The sequence below is a fragment of the Pyrgilauda ruficollis genome, unplaced genomic scaffold (assembly GCF_017590135.1).
Source record: "Pyrgilauda ruficollis isolate IOZ18807 unplaced genomic scaffold, ASM1759013v1 scaffold29, whole genome shotgun sequence".
NCBI lineage: Eukaryota > Metazoa > Chordata > Aves > Passeriformes > Passeridae > Pyrgilauda > Pyrgilauda ruficollis.
Window position 1 is genome coordinate 11,423,612 of NW_024524266.1, and position 19,962 is coordinate 11,443,573.

At 40.2% G+C, this 19,962-nt stretch overlaps 1 protein-coding gene across 2 annotated transcripts in view; it reads right to left on the minus strand.

Annotated features, from left to right (window-relative positions):
* SMPX (small muscle protein X-linked) overlaps positions 1-19,962 on the minus strand; it is a 41,173-nt gene that overhangs the window by 15,204 nt on the left and 6,007 nt on the right. For both annotated transcript variants that reach the window (XM_041472481.1, XM_041472482.1), the window contains exons 3-4: positions 17,257-17,346; positions 13,510-13,663 (exon numbers count right to left, since the gene is read on the minus strand). In XM_041472481.1, the coding sequence (XP_041328415.1) occupies positions 13,523-13,663; positions 17,257-17,346 (231 nt within the window). In that variant the 3' untranslated portion in view covers positions 13,510-13,522. The remainder of the gene's footprint in view (positions 1-13,509; positions 13,664-17,256; positions 17,347-19,962) is intronic.

Sequence of the window (19,962 nt, forward strand, 5' to 3'; positions counted from 1 at the left end):
GTTCTTTATCAGCTTGGGAGATTTGACAGCCGTCTTGCACCTAACCCAGAGGATGGCCTCAGAGATGGAAAAGCATGAAACCAAGACATCATATACAAGCTGTTAATTTAACTTGACATGTTACTGACTGCATCAGAAAACTGTGTATTCTGACATCTGGTCCATACAGGACATGCTCAATTCTTCACATTATCTCACTTCTTCAAAGCTACTGCAGGTAGTGAGGCAGTTTGTCTGTGGACAACTAGCTTAATATTTGATACATAAATCTACAGTACATGTGGAGTGTTTTCACATCAGTAAGCAGTGTATGTGTATATATATATGTTGTGTTTATAGAATTTTGTAATTTATTCGTGTTTCAAAGGTAAGCCCATCTTTTTCCAAGGAATAGATAGGTTTCTTCAAAACATAAATGAAAGTGTTACAACATGTTGTCTGTCATGTTAATACTTGATTTGCAATCTGTGACAGGTGGGCATTTATAAATGAGTTATTAAGATTGACTGGAAGACATATGGGAGACTAAACTTTCTCACGGCACCATGTTTCAAAATAGAAAATTGGGTTTTGACTAAACAAATTGAAAAGGAAAAGAATATGTTTCCACAGAGAAATCAAAGGAAAAGCTGAGAGGAATCACCTGCTGTTAAAAAACAGGCACCAGAGACCAATTATATTTTGGGTTTGAATTTGCATGGCCATGATCTACAGTTTCTGTGGAAAATATTTCTTTTGCTCAGCTTGGCAGAAAGGCTTCTCTCAGAAGGTGTGCAGCAGCTCCTGCTGGAGCACTCACACAGCTGTACCAGCACAGGTGCTGGATCTGACCGCAGAGAGAGAGAGCCCCGCTCACTCTCAGCACTCAGTGAGAAATATGCAATTTGAAGATTCAAATTTGGAGTGTGATTTTGAGATCCACTTACGTGATTCATGAGCACAGTTCCCACTGAGTGACCTTGGGGTTGAGCTCCTTACCAGTGGAGGACAGTCCCAGCAATCTGGATGCCTCAGGTGCAAATGGGAAGCAGGCACTTAAGTCCAGAATTGTGGTCCTCAAAACCATGGACCAGCTACACCATAACTTCAAACTGTGATCATGCCCATCTAAAATGACCTGAGTTTAAATAACCCTGCTCCTCTGAGTGCCAGGGAGACATGTAAACCTGAGCAGCACCCAGAAGCTTGGTGGGTTTCCACAGAGACTGTCCTCCTCAGCACCTGTACAACTGCATGAGGCTGTACAAAAACACAGCAGCAGCCACCCTGGTTTCTTTCAAATCATAGCTTGAGGAGTCTGTTGCTACACAAATTAGCCTTTAGACATGGTACACAGCAATCCACAGGCTAAGGCACATGGAAGCAAGTTTCCTTAGTGCCAGTTGAGCTCCATATTGCTAAGCTGCCATGAGGCTGACTTATCTACAGATTAATTCATTTCTGCACAGAAGGTGAGCTTTAGCTTGAAGTCTAGAAAGGGCCCCCCTGCCAAGCTAGTCTGCAGTCTCCAGGGAAGCAAGAATTGTAGGGTTTAATCCTTTTGAGGCAAAGAAGGACCTGACCTGGTTTATTCATGTTTCCTGGCTGTGTATGCATGATAACCACTGAGCCAAGGCAGAAGGGAGGGGCCACCAGCACATCCTTTCTCTTGCATGTTTGCAAATTTTTCTATTTGCTTTTTAAAAAATTTGGAGCATATCTGGAGGAGACAGTTCACACTGATTACTCAGGATGATGGGAAATGTCTCCTGGTTTTACTGAGAACATTGCTGAAGCCCCAGGGGAAAAAATCTGAGTGTTTTCAATTTTTTTCTGTTAGCTATGTCTAAACAGCTTTCCACACAAGCTTCACCATGCTGCTTGCAGAAATGTCTCAAGGGTTCATAACAGCACATGCAAAACCATCTTCTCAAGATGGCAGAAGTGTGGGTTTCTGCAGGGCAGAAAGTTTCTGAAGGGACCTGTGTGATCAGAAGCACTAAGGACTGTGGGTGAGACAGGACTCTCTGCCTCCACTTTCCTCTCTCTCTAACCTCGTACATCTCTTTATAGCCAATTTCCCGTTGGGAGGAGCCAGGACTTATTGTGAAATCAGGACAACCCCCGTGGCAGGGAGAATCATGAGGAGGACTACATCAATATCAGAAGGCTAATTAATTACTTTATTATACTATATTATTCTATACTATATTACACTACATCTAAACTGAACCTGCACAAGCACTCAATTCCACTGAACAGAATCTCGTGCCTGTTTCCTGACCGACATCTGGACACACGCTTGGCCCTGATAGGCCAAGGAAACAAACCCCATCCCTCTGGGTAAACAATCTCCATATTGCACTCTACTTTGGCACAACACAGGCACAGCAAAGGAGATAAGAATTGTTTTGATCATTCTCTTCTCTGCTTCTCTCACTGTTTCTCTCAGGTTCAGAGAATGTGAATCCCACAAGGACTTATCTCTGAGCAATGGTAGAGCACGCTGGCGAGGGGGACAATTCTGGCCTTCATCCGTCCCTTGGCATACAGAGCTGAGGCAGAAGGCAGTGCCATAATGTGGGCCAGCTGCTCTCCACCCCTGCCTGACTGCTTTCAGGGTCTGAGGCATTCAGCTCCCCTCTTTAGTGATGGAGCCAGCCACCCTGTACGTGTTTCCAGAAGCTGGAGTTCAGGCAGCAGTTCCCTCTGGTAGATCGTGCAAGAGGATCACCTCCCTGGCAAAGGGAGCACTGGCAGACACGGAGATGAAGTGTCTCCCCAAGGCAGGTCAGAACACAGCAGTGCAAGGTGTGCTCTACCATCCTGGATGGCTATCTGGAGCTGTCTGCATCTTTCTGCCCAACATGGACCTGGTCCCTGTGCTGCTAATAAAATTCCAGGCACTGCTGAGGGATGTGAATGAAGGCTCTATTGGCTGAAGGTATTCTTCTGCCATTGCACGTGATTTTCATCCATGGGCTTGCCTTGATGAAAATGGTTAAGATGCCAAAAATGTCACTGGAGATGGAGCCCCAAGGACTTGACTTTGCTGAAGGATGGTTTAGCTCAAAAATGAGGCTCTTAGCCACATGACAGCACAAGCTTCTCTGAGAGCCAGCCTCCACTCACCTCTGTGATGTCTATCAAAGCAAGGCATTGAAGCTGATCGCCCTATTTGTCATCCTGCCTTAGGGAAACAGTATAATTTCAACCCAGCTGCAGATAACCTCACACTTGGACATGGCCCATGACGGCTCGTCGGGCGAGCTGTGGTGTTCTGTGGCCAGGTTTAACACCGGGCTGGCCAGGTTCTTGTTCTCTACACAGGTAAGGCAGAACACCAAATGGTTTGTGACAGACTTTGAAGCTTTCACGAGCTCAGCAGTGGCTCGGGTGTTGCCTAGTAATGTGTTAAACTGTAGTAACTGGAGACAGACAACACTTAGCTGCAGAATTAATTTGCCCCAGAGTAATTATTCACATATATGATAGCATATTGATTCTGTTCCAGAATAAAAAATTTAGAAGCATATAAAAAGCAGATAGAGATGCATTACTACATTATTTGTTACTTTTTTAAATGAAGGGCTTAAATTAAAAAAGGGTACATGTGTGATATACCCATCTGAACTCACTTTTCTTTCAGCAAAATGGACTGTAAAACTGAAAGTATGCCTCATCTTCACAGAGAGAGATCTTCTTTTCTTGAGAATTAAAAGAGAGAAATATTACATATTTTTCAAAAATAAATGCTTCTATTCAAAGCCTGAAGAGACAGATCAATTCAAATATTTTCAGACAAAACCACAAAATCAAGGAAATTGAGAAATTCAAAATGAAAATGTTTGAGATCCTTCATTAAGTATTTAACGGAGGTCTGAGATCCTTCATTAATTTTAGCAGAGGACATACTGTATCCCATCTTTAATAATCTTTGGGAAGGATACTGCACTCAAGAGCAGTGTGATTTGTAAACACAGAAAAACTGCAGGTGTTCTTTTCCCTGTATTCTGCCTGGTTTAGCTCAAATATTTAGTTTCAATTCTTTGCATATGCATTTTCTTCCATTTCAGTCCATAATTCATGTTTGTTTCATCTTCTGCACAAAGGCAGCACGTTTCAAAGCTTTGAAACAGCAATACCCAGTTATTGTCATCATCCTTCCCTCGGACCAGGAGCAGTTTGGCTTTGGGGAAAGCTATTTGTTCTTTGATGTTTCCTCAGTGAAAGCAATTTCAGCAGCCCCGTCTGTGTCCCTTTGTACACAGTCCGTTTCTGTCCCGTTTCTGCCCCGTTTTTGTACCTTTGTGCACAGTCCGTTTCTGCCCCGTTTCTGTCCCGTTTCTGCCCCGTTTCTGTCCCGTTTTTGTCCCTTTGTGCACAGTCCGTTTCTGCCCCGTTTCTGCCCTGTTTCTGTCCCGTTCCTGCCCCGTTCCTGCCCCGTTCCTGCTCCGTTCCTGCCCCGTTCCTGCCCCGTTTCTGCCCCGTTTCTGTCCCGTTCCTGCCCCGTTCCTGCCCCCGCGCTCTGCCGGGCTCATCGGCCGGGGCGGGGGCGATCCCGGCGCTCTTCTCCCTCCCTTCCCCGAGAGCATTCCCGGCCACTGCCATTACTGGCTCCGAGATTGCTCCGCTGTGCCCTGAAAGGCTCTGCAGATTCACGTAGGAGTAGCAGCAATTTTAAGACAAGGTGTGCTCTAAGGCAATAAACGAGAACAAAGCCCCGGGAGAGCTAAAAGCTGAAGGACTCAATTTATTTCTTTTATCCATTGAATAGCTGAATTATTAAAGTAAAAGCAATGCTACATCGACTTTACCAAGGTGGGGGAGTAAGCTCTGAAGAGCAAGACTGAGGGCTTTTTTCTGCTTTTATGGAACTCGTGTCTGTATGTGAACCTCAGTCAATTGCAGTCAGAAGCAAATACAGCCCTACTCTTAAGGGCAGGACAAAAACCCATGCATTATACTTGTTCCCAAGTTGAAGTAAAGGTTAGTGCAGCTGAGTCTCCTTTCAGCTAGCTAAAACCCATAGCAAATGAAATTTGAAAAATAAATGATGACCAACACTGAGAGTAAAACTAATACATATTTCTGCAGGGCAAGGCTCATTTATGCTGTGTCCTTTGTTCACATGGAAATACAGCGTATTTGAGACTCCTTTGGCAAATCAAAGGGAAATTAGGAGGTTAAACCAGCAGCAGAGTCAGCAAAACCAAACTACATTAGCATTGCCTTAGTATTTCCTCTGTAGTGTTGACAGTGGAGCAATGGATCTTGGGATCAGTGTCAATGGATCTTAGGATCAGTGTCATGGTGAGCTCTACCTACATACGATGTTCTACCTACACACAGAGAGCTCAAACACTACAAAATGTTATTCTCTGAAGAAATTTGCAAACAAGTGTGAAACAGACGTAGCCTTGGCACTAAAAGAGCTACATTTTTTAAAAGAAGGCACACCAGGAGCAGTTTGGTGGCTGAAGCAGGTGTAGTCCTGAGTACAAAGCAAGGCTTGGGACACTAGTAGATGGCCTGCTCCTGGACAAGGGTGACAAGGCTCATGTCACATCGAGCCAGTTCTGCAAGAGATGACAAAGTACAGTAATGCAGTAATTTATGTGATTTTAAAGCACAAGGATGTGAAAACCTAATTAGGTAGTCTTCTATCAAATTAAATGAATAAAATCTATAAAACAAAATGATGAGGCACTAAATTTAGAAGAAAATTCCTTTGATTATCACATGAGAGCTGAGATATTTCAGATCATACTGTCAACTTAATTGGCTACAATTTATGTAGATTTGATAAAACTATCTGAGCTGTTACTAATGTGGGAAGTCACACTTCATGTATTCCAAAGCAGTTAGCCTTTTCACTCTGATGTAGCACTTGAAAACCTTGTGCTGAACACATTTTGTACTGTATAAGGTGGGAATGACTGGAATTGCTTATTATTTTGTGTTTCAGATGATTTCTGTCTGATTCTGAGCAACAGTGTCTGATTGCTCCAGGCATATCTAACACTGGCAGGACAGTTCCCAGGAAGAGAGAAACAGCATTTCTCTCATCTCACTCATACCTCTCTAGCAGTGATCAGGATGATCTTGTTCCTGCTCTCCAGTTTCTAATGCCCACAGCTCCCTGGTTACAACTAGTTCTGCATGGGTTTATATGCACATGACTTGGGATAGGTGCCTTTCAACTCACAGGACTTTCAGCTAAATACTTGGACCTGTTCACACAGCAGATAGCTGAAGTTTTAGGGATCCCTGATATCCTGTTCTGAGATTTCCAAGAGGAGTACATTCCAGTAGTACCTGTTGTTAGATGCTGCTGTAGTTCATGGGCTAACTCTTAACACATCTAGCAGAGATAAGCAAGAAAAAGCCTGCTGACTGTATTCCTTCTTCACAGTTCACTGATCCCTAAACATCTGGTATCTCACGAGACCTCCTGCCTTTCTGAGCTTCTTCTGAGGGATGTCACCCCAGAAACTGCATCTCAGGCAACTGAGTGTAAAGTTTGTTTTTTATGAAAATCTGACATGAACAGCACCAATGGAAAGAGAGGGGTTATTTTATAAAAGAGTCTAACAGAAGTTCAGGACTAAAGAATGATAACAGGGAAGCAGTTATTAAATAGCAGTCACCTATGAAAATTTTCAGCTTTCAAACAAAACTTTTGGCCCTTTCTCACAGAAATGGTTCTCACTTGAGAACAGAGCAGAGATTTGTGGGTCCACACTGGAAGTATTTTGTTACTTTAAGAGCATTAATGTTTCAAAGGGAGAGGCTCAGTGAAGACATTTCTCCCGTCTCTGTGTAAAGCCCTGTTCATCTCCACGTCTGCAAACTCTCTCGTGTATGTTGTAGATAGAGCAGTAAGTAACATGATCATCTTCTAAAAATTAGGACAGACTTCTTCAAGTTATTACTTTGTGCTTGTCTCTTCCAGTAATAATAATAAAAAAATGCTCTGCTTGAATATACAGTTTGGAAATAAAATACTTTAATTTTTTTGTTGGTTTTTTTTTTGTTTTGAAAAAATATAAGTATCTGTTCTTGTAGTTTGCTTTGAAGCAAAATGTTTTCTGATTCTTCAGTGTTTGTTTTAAGTTATTAGTCAGTTTCCAAAACCACAACCAGAATCTTTTCCTAACTAGTTTATGTAGTAGCATTTGTGGTTTATTAGAATATGCCCTGTTCTTTACTTGCCAAAATTAACCTCCTAACACATACCTTCAAACCTTCTTAGGCCTCTAGAAAGCAGACTCTCTCCAGTCTGTTCTCCCCCTCCTCTTCCACAATTCAGCTAGGGAATGAGAAGGAAATCTCTCCTTGACTTGCAAAGGACTGAAGTGTGCTGGGGCTTACCAGAGCATTGTGCTGGGCTAGAGACTCAGTTCAGGACAGACAGCTGCAAGCCATGGTAGAGGAAATTGGGCTGGTTTGGCTGGGGTGGAGTTAATTCTCTTCACGGCGGCTGGTATGGGGCTAAATTTTGGATTTATGCTGAACACAGGGCTGATAATACAGAGATGTTTTTGTTATTGCTGAGCAATATTACACAGAGCCAAGGCTTTTTCTGCTTTTCACACGGCCGGGCTGGTGAGGGGCTGGGAGGGGGGGGAGGTTGGGAGGAGACACAGCTGGGACAGGTGACCCCAATTGTCCAAAGAGATGTTCCAGGCCATGTGGCATCATGATCAGTATGTAGTGGGGGAAAGAAGGAGGAAGAGGAGGTGTTTGGAGTGCTGGTGTTTGTCTTCCCAAGTCACTGATATGTGTGATGGGGCCCTGCTCTCCAGGAAATGGCTGAGCTCCTGCCTGCCCTTGGGAAGCTGTGAATGAATTCCTTGTTTTGCTTCGCTTGCTTGCATGACTCTTGCTTTACCTATTAATCTGTTTTCATCTCAACCCACAAGTTTTCTCACTTTTACCCTTCCAATTCTCTTCCCCTCAACACTGGTGGGGGAGTGAGTGAGTGCCTGTGTGGTACCTGGTGGCTGGCTGGGGTTAAACCATGGCAACTAAATTTTTTGTTCTGATCGCAGAAACTCTGGGAAACAAAAATATGAATAACATTTTGTTGGGGATTTTTTGCTCAAGGAGGTAACAGGATTACAAAGATTCCTCTGATACTAAATTATGTTCTGGACATTCAATTTTTCTCTTTGAAAAGAAATTTCTAGCTCTTCTGTTTTAAAGTCTGAAAGCACGTCTTAAGTAGACTCAAAAAAACCTGGAAGGCAAACCAAAAGAACTTTAAATATGCTATTTAAAAATCCTACAAGCCTTCAACTACCTAGTTTCTTAGGACAATTTTACAAGAAGAAGGGACCTGACGAAATTGATGGCTGGCCATGAAATCCTCAAGTGCTGCTGGTCTGGGAGTTCTGAATCAAAACCAGCAGGATTGTATGAAACCATAGATAGATAGAAGAAGACAAGAAGCACTTTGAAATTAACACAGGCCACACAGTGAGTATGTTGGGGGATGTCCAATCACTGGGCACCACCAAGAAGAGCCTGGCTCTGTCCTCTTTGCACCCTGCCTTTAGGTACTTACACACACCGAGGAGATCTCCCCATGACCCCTCTGACTTTGGCAGGAGGGTCCTGCAGAAATTTTTGATGCACATCCTCCTTCTTCACCCTATAGTTCCCACTCCAGGAGATCTTGTCTCCTGACCTAGCTTGGCATCCCCTGGATGCAGGATTCCCTTCTCTCACACAAGCTTTGGCTGCTGGGACTCAATTAAACGAACACATATTCCTGAAACTGCAGTGCTCTTTCAAGAGCTCACAGCAGGTCAGAGTTCCTCTACTGCAAAGCACTGCTGTGTTTTTGGAGAAAAAAGCAATAACCTTGCAGGTAACTGTACTGCAGTTTAACTGTACCCCTCTGAGCCACGTGAGCACAGGGATAAGATGCAAACACTAAATTGTGTGTCACAGCAGAGACACCAGGAGAGGTAAATGGCTAAATGCCGCTAACTGAGGGGCAGCTTTAGACCAATATATAGCAGGAAACTGTATTAAATCTTTAGTGGGAAAAGTTATAATGTGCATTTTTAGCCTGGGGTGATCGACAAATTTAAATTAATTTTTAAAAAAAATTGAATGTAAATAATTAATAGCAACGCCAAGGAACATCTTGTGTGTATTGATATGAGACCTTTATTCCCTAAGAGACTTCTGTTAGGGTTTTTTTCCCTTTCTTTTTTCTCCAAATGATGCCAATCTCAGAGGCTGCTCTGCTGACAAGATTTCTCATTTCATGTGGGGCAGAATTCTTCATAATGCAAAGGCTAAACTGCCCTAGGAAGCTTTTGCTAGTTCTTCAGCCTTCAAAATACCATTCTCTTGCTTCTGTAACTTGACAACAGAATACCTTCTGCAATCAAAGCACCCTCCCCAGTAGAGCTCCAGGTAAAGACAACGATTTGTCTGCAAGTACTGCATCAGATGGTGAGAAACCATCTCATCAACATTGTGAAGGGAATCCTGACAATTCCTTTCTCCAAGCACAACTAGAATACAGTGCTGGGAGTGGTGCCCCTATGTCCATGACATACTGTTTTGTAAGTTAAACACAGTAACTTTTGTAACTTAGAGACAGTAAATTTCCCTTTTTGACTTTTGAGAAGTTCTTCCACTAAGAAAGTCTTCTTCAAAAGGAAAGGACTAGACCACTTTAGCTGAAGGTTTAGGTCCTCTGAAACCAAAGTCCAGCATTTAGACTCCATGGCCCTTCACCATAAAAAGATTTGGTACACAGCCCTCCACACTTCAGGACAAAAGGTGAAGGGATGCAGAATGAAGAATGAACATGAGCTGCAGAAGGAACTGGCTGACATTTTCTATGTTCTCAGGTGAAATGCCAGTTTGTGCTCAGGCCCATTTTCAAGTACAATCACCATACTAGTTATCACATGAGATATCACAACAATTGGCAATAAATCTCAGCCACAGCAGGCTCCATTTGTCACAAACTAAATGCTTCCTACCATTACTTTTTCAATAGGGCATATATTTTTAGTGTATGATATTCTGCTACTATTTTATTTTGCATATGCTTCATTCCTGTGCATGCAGAAATGTCCAGGAAGCAGAATGTAGAATGTGAAGGGAGCAGAAAAAAAATTGTAGATGGAGAAAAGGGAAATTAATCATAATTCACATTGTATATTAAAACTAGCTGCATGTAACACATCATCTACAGGTATGGAAGAAAAAAACCTTTATGACAAAGTAGAGTATGCTAATTAGCTAATTATAGATGATAGACCAGATCCCCATAAGGGATGACTACAGTAATATCTTAATTGAGGAGCACTTGATGACCTTCAGTGGATCCAGCTTCATGACATCTCCCTAATTACATTCCTCCCACAAACTGTTATACTCACTACTATGATCTTAGCAAGTCTATTCATGTTTCCTAATTTGGCAAAGAGCAGGACCAAAGATATTTATCAGAAGTTACTCCAAAGTGAAAATTATGTAGGAATGGGTTTGCAAATAATGAACCAACCTAATGCTTTGTAGGTTCCTTATTTTTGCTGCTGGGTTTGCATGCTAAACTGAGCAAGAAAACATGGATCAAAAATAATACAAAATTCATCATGTTAGCTTGCAATTTACTGAAACTAACAATGAAATATGACAATACAGGAGGTAAAGTTGGAAATAACTGCTGTGGTTCTAAAAGCTTTGATATCTGTGGCATGTTAAAGCGTATTTGTGGGGTTTTTTTTATTGTATCATATTATAGGATCACAAAATAATGGAAACTATCCAGAGTATTTGGAGTTATTCTGTTTCAAGTAGAAACAGTTTCCTACAGAGTACCACAAGAAACAAAAAAAATAATATCAAAGGAAAACCCCTCAATAGTGAATATCTCAGAAGATTATAGTACTGATGTAAGAGAGAATTAATTTCCAAACTGTGAAAACCAAAGAACACCCTCATCTATCAGTACACACTGCACAGGCCTATTCTATTGATCAGTCAGTTCACCATTCTTTTGAGATTATCACATCCAAAGGATGATCTCTAACCCCTTCTTGTAGATGGAGCAAAGTATCAGGCATATGTGACTCTGAATTTCTTGCAGACTGAGATAATCTTCTCTAGATTTGCTTGATCAATCATAAAACAGCTCTCTGACAATATCACATTTTATACGAGGCTGCAGGCCACAACTTAAGCACCGGATCTGATGAATTTCCTCTTACAGGGGACAGTGCTTAGATTTAGCATCACTCAAGGCTGCTGGAGGTGGCACCTGATTAATTTACATCTCAGTTTTATGTGGAATTCATGTACATGCTTAGCTCTGCACAACATCCAAACCGACAGGCTCCAGCGAGTACTGTACCTGAAAATCCTATGGAAACTGAGCTTGCAGATATGATCTGGACTGCACTACCCAAAATCTAGAAATCTGTATCCCTGTCAGAACCTGATAACCAAGATATCAAAAGAAGGACAGAGACAGAAATTACTTCTTAATAACCTCACTGCTTTCAAGATGCCCTTTGCTTTGCTGATCTTGCCGTTGAAAACTTTATAGTGAACCTCTGAGCATGCCCTAAATGTTTCTGTCAGATTCTCAGTAAGGTAAAAACTAAAAAACTTTAAAATGTTAAAAATAGCAATCATCTGAGAATAAATATGGGACTAAATTTACATTGGAATATCTCTTACAGGAAAAAACCTCTTTAAAGCCTGACATTAAAAATTCATATTTCTCTGGGCAGTGCTTTAGTGAAATTACTAGAATGTTACATTTTACAAAATGTTATTTTTCCCCCCCAAGTTTCCTGAAGAGAAAGATTCTGTTGCATCTTTAAAATATCAGGAACATTATGACACAGCAGGGTAAAAGCAAGAAAAGACTCAACACTCTTTCCTTCCAAATGGCATATTTATACTGTACATAAAAAATAATTATGTTAATGATGCAGAGTACACTGGGATAATGCACTTAAATTATACACCATTTCTTTTAAGATTCCTGGTTCTTAGCACTTCTGCATTCCCAGAACCCCTTTGCATTGCTTTCTGTTTTCCTCTGTTCTTCATTTATGTTTCTGTAAATTCAAGATGATTTTCTCCTGCTTAACTCCTCTGCCTCTCTTTAGGATAAAAAGGATTTATCAGTCAGTATGCACAACTAGCAATTCAGGTGAATATTATGTAACACAACTATCTTTTTCTTGCTGTAGCCAGGGTGGAGGGCTGTTTTGTATTAAAACTTCTCTGTACATCTGAGTTTTCATTGTAAGTGCCTGACACATCTTTACTGACTCAGGCTTTTCAAAGGAAATCAGAGGATAATTTCATGGACAGAAATTATCATTAATTTCTATAAGGTTCAGAATGTAGAACAACAAAAGCTTATGGATCTTGTTTGAAATCAGATATAAATTATTCTGAAGTTGGCACTGAAGTGCTGAATATTTAGTTTTAAATGAAATTATCATAGAATCATAGAGTGATTTGGGTTGGAAGGTATCATTAAAGGTCATCTAGTCCAACCCCTCTGCAATAAGCAGAGGCATCTTCCACTAGACCAGCTTGCTCAGAACCTCATCCAGCCTGATCTCCAATGTTTTTGGGGATGGGACATTTACCACTTCTCTGGCCAACTGGTCCAGTGTTTGTCCAGCATCACCTTCACTGTAAAAAACTTCTTCCTTATATCTAGTCTGAATCCAGAGTCCTCGAGTTTAAAACCATTACTCATTACCCTGTGACAAGAAGACCTGCTAGAAATTCTGTTGCTATCTTTTCTATAAGCCCTCTTTGAGTACTGAAAGGCCACAGCAAGGTCTGCCCAGAGCCTCCTCTTCTCCAGGCAGAACAACCTCACCCTCTCAGCCTGTCTTTCATAGAGATGCTCCTGCCCTCCCTTCACCTTTGTGACCCTCTGGATTCACTCCAACAGGTCATGTCCTTCCTGTGCTGGACTACAGCAAGTCCTGGAGTGGCACAAATAACATTGGCTGTGTTTCTGTGATCAAATATATGGAACCATTAGAATGTCAATTTTGAATTACATAAATAAATTAATATCAAATAACTAAAGTACCAAAGCAGCTTTTTAAAAATACTGACCTACTTGCCCATCACTGCAATAAATTTATTTGCATTTTGAAACATTCATTTGTAGTTATATTGTAAAAATACAAGTTCTATATTTTGCAAAACTGGAAGTTGTGCTTATGAAGCATTATGTTATTTTTAAGGTGGCTTTGATATTCCAAACACACTGAATTTTTAGTATGCTGAATAGATACTTCAGGCTGGTTAATGGGTGCCATATATCACTGGATATACTCTCCAACATGTTTGAAATAACAGCAAATCCCAATTATGAGTTCTAATATTTTTTCTTTGCATTATGGGCTGTGACTCCAGGTCCACTGAAGTAATTGAAAAGCCATCTTTTAACTTAGAGAGCTTCCTGGATCAGCCTGCTTCTCCAAGAGCCATGCAGAGAACCTCTCTTCTACTCACCTGCTTCTTCCAGCTACTGTTCAGCTTTGGGGACGTATTTCAGCTCACTCTTTATGTTCTGAATCTCTGACAAGTTGACAGCAGGACCTGGAAGTTTCTTAGCTCCGGGGAGCAGTTTCTTCTCTGTCCCCTCCTCTGTTGAAGCAGGAGCATTCTGCACAAAAGGACACCAGTGACCTTCCTGCTGCAATAGCAATCTCTTGAACATGAGCATAGATCAGTTATTTGAAAAACAGGAAATGATATTTTTATACTAAAGGCAATCCCAGTGGAAAAAGGGGTGGAGTCATGAAGAGATAGATTATTCTTTTAGTTGTTGTCTAAAATGTCTAACAACATTCTAAAAAAAATAGAAGATGCTCAGTATAGAGGGAATGAGAATTAGAATGGGTAAGAATTTACAGTGCCAGGCAATTACTAGAAAATAACTGACTGGAGAATTAAAGGCAACTCCAAGTCTTTCATATTTTAGATGACAAAAAAGTAGAAAACTGTTTTTATCATCTAATTCCTTTGATAGTTTCACAATTGCCAGACACTTGGAGAGGAAGATCATCATGCACTTCTGCTGCTCTGGAGAAGAGCTATGATAGTAGATTATGGACTCCAAAAGCTCCCTGCAAGATTAACATGAGTTGAAATTTAACTTTTCATAACCTCAGTTGCAAGACCAGAAGGGTTTTTTGTCATTTTATATTTGAATTAGGGTAGTGCTGCATGGCCATTTTGCTGAAACTGTAAAAATGCCAGTTAAATAACAGCAATTACACAATAGTGAGCAACTCAGCTAATTTCCCAATGGACCACAGTATTTCAGCCCTTGGTACTTCCTCAGCTGTACTATTGCTTCTAGGTGAGTAGAGCAGGTATTTAAGACCATTTCTACTCTAGACTGGATAATATTTTGAAGGAGTAGATTTCCAGACATGAGTTTATTGTTGTTCCAGCCTGTTGCATGTTTTATAAAGCTGGCATAAAGGAAGAATCAAGTACATGTAGAGATTAATTTATATTTTACTATAAATAATTTCATGATGAAATTATTTTTTCATTTTTGATTACTCTCTGAATGTCCTCTTGTGATGGGCTTTTTTAGAGTTCAATAATGATTTAGATTTATTAGCCACCCTTTTTGAAAAGCTACATTAACTGTGAACAGTCAATTCTTAATATTTAACTTAATTTTTAAAATTCCAACATTACTTGTCAAATATTATTGGCCAGTAAATCCCTCTTTTTTTTTTTTTCTCTCTGTTGACTAATGGACTACATGCTAATCAGAAAGAAGACTGCGATGTCAACTAGAACAAACAAGGTATTGTAGAAAACTGTAATTTTCTTCCTATCTGATCTTTAAGGACTTTCCTAAGATCACCAGATATAAGAAAATGGAATTGATAATTACATTTCTTGGCTTGGTACACTTGTATTATCTTTTCTCACATTTTAGCAAATACACTATTAATTAATACAGGATAATACTAATAATATTTTACTATTATTTTTGCTAGATCATTTCAAATCCCAGCCATTAATTCATCCCCAGGAACTGTATGTACTGTCTGATATCTGGTTTAATAATCTAACATCCTGAAACAGTAGCAGAGCACAGCAGGAGAGTAAGTAAATTGATACAAAAGCTGTTTGGAAGGATGCAGAAAATTGTATCAGTAGTCAAAGATGTCATGAGCTTGTATTGTTTCCTTTGACAGTTTTCCTAGGTAATTTAAATAATCAGGGGAAACAAACACTCCCTGAACCCCGTCGTACTTATTAGTACGTAGCAAAAACTATGTAAAAATACCATTTCAAGTCACGTGCAACACCATTCCTCTTGTAGAGCAAGTGGTGCAAGCTTTGCCCACATTTTGGAGACTTTGTGCTCCATAAATTGTTGTTAGCTTTCTCTTCCAGCCTCCGGTGTTTGCTATTTATGACCTCACTGCTCCCTGTATCACTCACTCCATGCGCAACGCACAGCTGAGGTTAGACTAAAGCCTTCAGTTTTATGGAAGGAAGCCTGAAGAGTCACTTAGATATAGAATAAGGGTTAAAAAATACAAGCATGGGAATGGTCTGACTGAAGAGTTATTTTCTGTAATTCTCACCATCCATTTCTTTTCATGTTAACATGTCTGCTCCACTGACCTTCAGAAATATACATTCCTATCTGACTCCACCCCCCTTTGAGTAAGATCCATATTCCCCTCATCTCCTTTAAAATACAGTGGAAAATGCACTGTTAGCAGTGATTATACAAAACTGCCCTGAAAAATCATGAGCTGTATGGCAAAACTTACGGCAAAACTTAAAAATATGAGAAAATTGAAATGACAAGTTCACTGGTAGCATTTTCATTCTATTCCTATAACAAGATCTTTTTCTGTAGTGTTTAACCCCATTGGTTTGGTTGAGTATTGCCCATAAAACCTGGGCCAAGAACTTCCATAATGTCTGTCTCCTATAGAGTATTCATGCAGCTGAGAAAGCAATATTCAATTATCCAAACAAATGTAATTATCAGCACTGGTCATTTATTTATTTCTCAAACACTACTAGAACTCACACATGCTATATTAGTTTCTGCTTAATAACATCCACTCCTTCACCAGTTTAATTACTGCAGAGACAATAGAATATGCTTTGATTCCTTTCTTCCAAGGAAGAAAGCCACAATATTGAACACATATTTTTAAAATCTTCTTAAGAGCCAAGTCAGCCTAGGCTTCATTATTTCGGGAAAGTTCTCTGTAAACAGAGCACAGTTTATATCACAATATGGCAAAATTCAGAAAAAAAAAAATCTGACTGAGCCAGGAAAGGAAGAATTGGGTCTTACAGCCTGTCCTGCCCTTGGCTGTGAGGAGCAGTGGGAGCTCTGGCCCAGCAGGATGAGTTCTCATGTGGGGATTGTGAATCCAAACTAAGTAAACTGGCCAGGAAACCAGGAGCACCTGTCTTTTTTGTCTTGCTTGGAATATCTACGACTTTTCTTCCACTGTTGGTGTTAGGGTCTCATTTATTGTTGAAGTTAATGGTAATTAAGATGCTTTAATATTATTCAGAAATATGATATCTGTGTTTAATCATAACCTTTGTGATAATGTTAGTTAAGGATTGGTATAAATTGGATTTTATATTCAAAATTCAGTGTTAAAACACTTCCTGTAAAATACAAGCAGGAAAATACAGAATTCAGTCTAAAATTGAGTATTTTCACCTCAGGGCAGGTAAATGGGTTCAGAATTTCTGGTTTAACTTGCAAGCATCTTCACATTCAATTTATTCTTGTTGATAAACCTTCCAAAAAGCATTGTGTTTGAAAACCTGTTCCAATACTGCTAAGCTGTAACAATAAATCACGCCACAGGATGACAGGTAACAGAAAATTCTTCCAAAGCCTTGCTATAACTTTTCCTGCTGTATCTCATCAGCTCCCATCTAGACAAATACTGCTGGTGAAATCCTGGCTCTCTCCTGACAGCAGATATCATCCCGCTGGGGAAGCAGAGCTACACACCTTTGACACAGTTTATATTCCTATCGGTGCCTTGGCACCAAAAGCAGAACTATTTATACATGAAGTGTTAGTAAGTGGCCATTTATTTCCATGAATGATCAGTGCCTGTTCAACTGTGGTACCTAAGATTGGTATGTGGAGCTATAAGATCACTTTAAGGGCTTTTTCCATTTTATGGCAGGGTTGCTCCTTGGAAAAAAACAAATCAAAAAACCTTTTTTGCTTACCTCCTCCACTTCTTCAGGTGTAACTTCTTTTCTTTTATGAGGGTGGCCTGCACCAGGTCGAAATGCTCCCATTGGGATGTTAATATTAGCCTGTGAGAAGGAAATTGTGATGTATATAATGGTGACTGATAAATAAAGATACAGTTGGCAAATGGCAAAACTCGAAAGGAGTGGGACAAGCGTATAGACATTATCATGGTTTCCAAGCACTTATGCCTTCAGTGTATGCATCATCACACCACACCTGGAAAGAGAAGTGCTTTCATCTCCACTTGAAAGAAAGGAAGTGAAAAAACAAACTAGAAAGCTTTTGAAGTTCTGCATTTTAGACTAATGCTTTCTGATTTCACTGGACTTTAAAACAATTTAGTACTGGACGCTGAAGTATCTTTAGGCACCTGGGTCTGCTTCAGTTCGGTCAAGGTCAAACAGAAAATGAGTGCTAAAAGCAACATTTAAATGTAAATCATGCAAATCCTTCAATAACACCCAATGACTGGACCACTCTCCATTCTCCAATGACAGCAGTTTTCACCTCACTTAATCAAAGGTATCTTAGAAGGGAAGACTGCCCTGAGTCATCTTAATCCATAAGTATTTAAAATGTGATTTTAGCAACAAAATTTACCCACGGTTGCTACGAACTGTAAATACTTGAACCAGCTCCAACACCGGGCAGACCACTGGCCCCTAGCTTCTGCAAACTCCCTCCAGAATTATACCCACACAACTGCATCAATCTCAACTTTTATCTGGGGCAGAAAGCCAGTAGCCATATCATAATGGGGCTGATAATAGATACCTTAAAAGTAAAGATTTTGGGGAATAGAATAGCACAAAACACTGCTTAGGAAAGAGCAGCTGAAAAGTATCCATTTCCCAATTTCCCAGCCAAGATTGTTTTAAAAGTCAAATGGCATGATCAACTAAATGCACAATTTATACTTATTCTTATCTCGTGATCTCAGAAGAGAAGCTGCTCCTAGGAAATGTCATCAAAATACCACGACTCCCACTGGTAAAACCAGGGGTTGAATCGATAATGTTACAGAGCGGAAGCAGAGAACCTTCTAACAGCGAGCTCGGTTCTTGTCCTTTACTATCTGACTGCTCTGCACTAAATGAAGACAAATAATCCCATCCTTCTGCTCAAGTTATGGTCTTGCAGATCATGACCCACTTGGGCAACCACAGAAAAACAGCTCACTGTTTTCAATCACAACAACTGTTCTGACAGCTGTAATCAAATGACAAGCAAATTAAAAATCCATCTGCCAAGAAATGAATACTTTCCCCTGTATTCTACTTACCTGTTTCCCATTATCTTATTCATGCAAGATGATGCTGTCATTTCAGTGGGGCTGCCAAATATCTGCAGGGTCACAGACAACCAGGTATTTTTTTCATAAAGGTCTTCCACTGGCCATTAGTTTCGATATTGTGAAACTTTTCACCTGCACTTTTTAAGTTCCCAGGAGAGAGGGCATTTTCAGCCTCACAGTTCCTAACTCATTATTTCATTTATGGGTGGAAAAAACCAAGCTTTGCTGTTTCTAGTTTTAAGTAACTGCCCCGCCAAGCTCTGGTATCTCCAGACAGCTTCAATTTTTGGAATGGGAAACTTCTCTGCAAATTACAGCTAGCATGGTCATACAAGTTTGAAATGTTCAAACTTTAAGAGATATCTCTCCTTGTGGTGCACATCCTGAACTTTGACGTTCCTTCCCCTTGGAGGCAGCCAAAGCAGAAGCCAGCCTCCCGCAGAACACTACAGCCCTTGCATTTCCCACTGTGTTTGACAGACCAGCTGTGACTAAAAGTGGTTCAGAAAGCAAAAATGAACCACTAAGTCCCAGAGTGCTAATTAAATTCAACAAACCACTCTTTGGTCTGCTTCAGCACTTTCCCAGTAATCTGTGTCACACTAAAGCAGTTTGTACTTTTTTGTCTGCAGTAGGGACATTCCTGTCAGACTTCGAGCAAGAAGTACGTAGTCATGAAAAAATAACTTAGTAAAATGAGCATCCTTTAAGACATAGTTAAAAACAGTTTGGATCTGATAATACATACTGTAAATTAAAATATTGCCAGTATGAAATGAAAATATGACATTTCCAAACAATTCCTGACCATAGGTACCAAAGTCCTGAGCTGTAAATCTCTCTTAATCCAGAGCTGGTCCTGTCTCGCAGATGAGCAGCTGTGTAATGGGTGTGCCAAATTCTGTACACCAGCATAGCTCTGCAAGGACTTGTGCTGTGTTGCCTAACAATTTCTGTTGTTTAACAAAAAGACAATTGTGTTTTTAAAATATGTTTCAAGACTTTTGTTACCAGTGAGTTGAGATGGAAATATGACCCTAGGGGATCTCCGTCCAGTAAAATGCTAAATAGGAAATTTTCTGTTCTAGACTCTGGAAATCCTAAATTATAATCTGCTTTAGACAGACTTTCTAGGTGTGATTGTTATATTTAACCACACTAATTAGGAAAACTACTGAATTTGCACTTCCTTTGTTTGAGATGCCTACCATATTTAGTGCCATGCAGTTTTTGCAATGATTGGGTAGGTATGTGCACTGATGTACTCTACCAGGGCCCTTCTGAATAGACCAAAGGAAAAATACCTGTAAAAATGACACACTAATATATTGCTGGTTTGACTCAATTGAACTGTTACTTTGAGATTTTTTTGGTGTGTTCTTCT